At 36.6% G+C, this 2,689-nt stretch overlaps 1 protein-coding gene across 1 annotated transcript; it reads right to left on the bottom strand.

Moving 5' to 3' along the window:
• Positions 1–261: 261 nt before the first annotated feature.
• LOC106944124 (protein NLRC3-like) lies at positions 262–2,685 on the bottom strand (the record flags this gene model as incomplete). The annotated part of the gene is made up of 3 exons (XM_015027365.1): positions 262–438; positions 1,290–1,466; positions 1,787–2,685. Coding segments are annotated over 3 exons (1,253 nt in total), but the record flags the coding sequence as incomplete, so codon positions are not given.
• Positions 2,686–2,689: the final 4 nt, after the last annotated feature.

Here is a 2,689-nt window from a genome sequence, read left to right as displayed (position 1 = left end):
AGTAAGACAAGAAAGATTCATTTTATTTTATTCTGGAAAATAAATCAGAAAGTCTTTATATATTATTCCACTAGTTCTTGAACTATAACATTTATTTACATATTCAGCTAAGCATAGCAAGAAGTAACAGTGGGATCCATCATAAATACCTGATTGCTGTTTAAAAGCCTCTACTTAGACATGGTGCATCATATATTAGATTAAGCTATTTTTCTACAGTAGTAATAATAATGCTAAGTAATGTCTGATTTATTTACTCACTTCACTGTCTCAAGTTTCTTGTTTGGATCCTCAACTATTGCATTGAGAGCCCTCATCCCTTTGTTTCCAGGGTGATTGTAACTCAGGTCCAAGTGTTTAAGAGATGAGAGTCTATTGGACTTAATAGCTTCAGCCAGAGAAATGCAGCCGTCCTCTGTCACCTGACATCCTGCCAACCTGCACAAAGACATAATTTTGGATTAGAAATAGAGCTCAGCAAAATTTGATGGTGATACAAAAGTCCAGGACTTTATATATTTTCTATATAAAACAAAGAATAAAAGTCCTTTATTCTAATTTTAAAGGTTATGGCCTGCAAATAATAAGAGTATAAAGTGTCTTAAAATATTACAATACTGCAGCTTATATTTTTTGATAACAATAAATCCATTGATTACTTCCTCATAGATTGCTTCCAACATGACATTTTACAGTCTTTTAGAGTAATTTTGTGTAAAACCTGATTATAGTTTAAATAGTAAATGGTCTGAACCTCTCTAGCACATTATCAAGTCTATTGGACCCCATAGTGCTTCATACCACATTTCATCATTCACTCATTCACACACACACACCGATGGTGGCAAATTACTACATTGTAGCCACAGCCTCCCTACAACAGTCTAACAGAGGAGAAGCTGCCATGCACCAGGGTCACTGGGTTCTCTGATCACCAGCAGGCAAGTCAGGTGAAGTGTCTTAACCACAACACAACAGTGTTCAAACTAGAAACCTACCGGTTCCAGGATAAACTCTGACCTCATGACCTCCTGACCCACTGTCACCCCTAAGGGAAGACTTTCAAATTATTTCATTAATACATGGGCTGCTCATCTCTCAACTTTAGTTGTATCCATCTTAGTACTATTTTCATAGGATTGTTGAATTATATTGACACTTAACACTAACAAGAATTGCGAACACAGAATAACTTTAAATCTCAAGACAAACTAGTTTATAAACTCAAACTAGTGGCTAACTATAACACTGGTTGATATATTACTTTAATTGATAACTGAAAAACCTACTTGAGAGTCTCAAGTTTACAGTTCACATGTTTCAACCCATCAGCAAGTCGCATCACTCCAGCATCCATCAAATCATTATGACTCAGGTCCAACACAGTGAGATTTGAGGATGGTTTGGTTAGCACTGATAATGTGAGACCATTGCAAGATTCTTCAGAGAGCTCACACCAACTCAGTCTGTAAAAAGATCCATGAAAACAATCAAGTTAATTTGACAAACCCATGTGTGATTTTCTCCTAAAATAATAAAGGACAACAGTAAAGGAACAAAATATGAGTTTTGTTTTAAACAACAGTAAAAGACAAGTTATCATGTCTTTGTGGTCAAACTAGAATCCCACCCCCAATGGAAAAAGCCATAACTCTCATGTATAACAATTATTTGTTCACAGTGAAGAAAGTAATATGAAGCATTATTCTGAACTAGTGGCATATCATAGACCCTACATGAGAGCTCTACTAAAGGCACATTTTACAGTTTTTATAAAAATACTTACAAAGTGGTGTTTGAGACTTTGACCACTGGCATCATTCCCAGAAGAACTTGCTCTGATTTCAGGTATTTCTTAAGATCAAACACTTCAAGGTTTTCATCTGAGTTCAGCATCACAAAGGTTAAAGCTGACCACTGAGAAGCAGTGAAAGTTTCAAAAGGTTTTTCTTCTGAATTAAGATACTTTTTGATTTCTTGAACAAGGGTGTCGTCATTCAGTTCATTAAGACAGTAGAAAAGATTAAGGTTTTTATCTGGGTCATTGTTGTTCTCTCTGATCTTCTTCTTGATGTACTCTACAGCTTCCTTACTAGCATCTTTGTGTTTTTCATTCTTATTCATCAGATCCTGAAGTAGATCCTGATTAGATTCCAGAGAGAGACCCACTAGGAACCGAAGGAACATGTCCCAGTCCCCATGTTCATCCTCAAAAGCCTTGTCCACTGCTTTCTTATAAAACTCTGAGGCAGTAAGGTCAGAGGTTGCTGAGGTGGATTCTGTGAACACATTTTCCCCTTTGTTAGTAAAAGAGTAGCAGACATGGAGAGCTGCCATGAACTCTTGAATGCTTTGATGGACAAAGCAAAACATATTCTGCTTGTATAGATCATGATTTTCTCGTTTGATCTGAGTTAACAACCCAGAGAAAACAGCAGCTTTGGTTACATCAGTCCCACAACTGGTCAATTCTTCTTCAGTGAAGAGAAGGTTCTTCTCCTTTAGTCCTTTGAAAGCAAGTTTTCCCAATGAGAGGATTGTTTCATCATTAGTTTTATCACTGAATGTCTCCGTTCCAGAGGTTTCAGATGTTGACTGATCTGTGTTATATTTTGCTTTTGTCTGTCTGCGCTGGAGCAAAAGGAAATGTGTGTACATGTCAGTCAGAGTTTTTGGCAGTTCATCATCT

Source organism: Poecilia latipinna, unplaced genomic scaffold, assembly GCF_001443285.1.
Source record: "Poecilia latipinna isolate Pla-1442-1.1 unplaced genomic scaffold, P_latipinna-1.0 Scaffold6975, whole genome shotgun sequence".
In the NCBI taxonomy this organism is placed as follows: Eukaryota; Metazoa; Chordata; class Actinopteri; order Cyprinodontiformes; family Poeciliidae; genus Poecilia; species Poecilia latipinna.
This window is presented reverse-complemented; position numbering and strand designations above follow the sequence as displayed.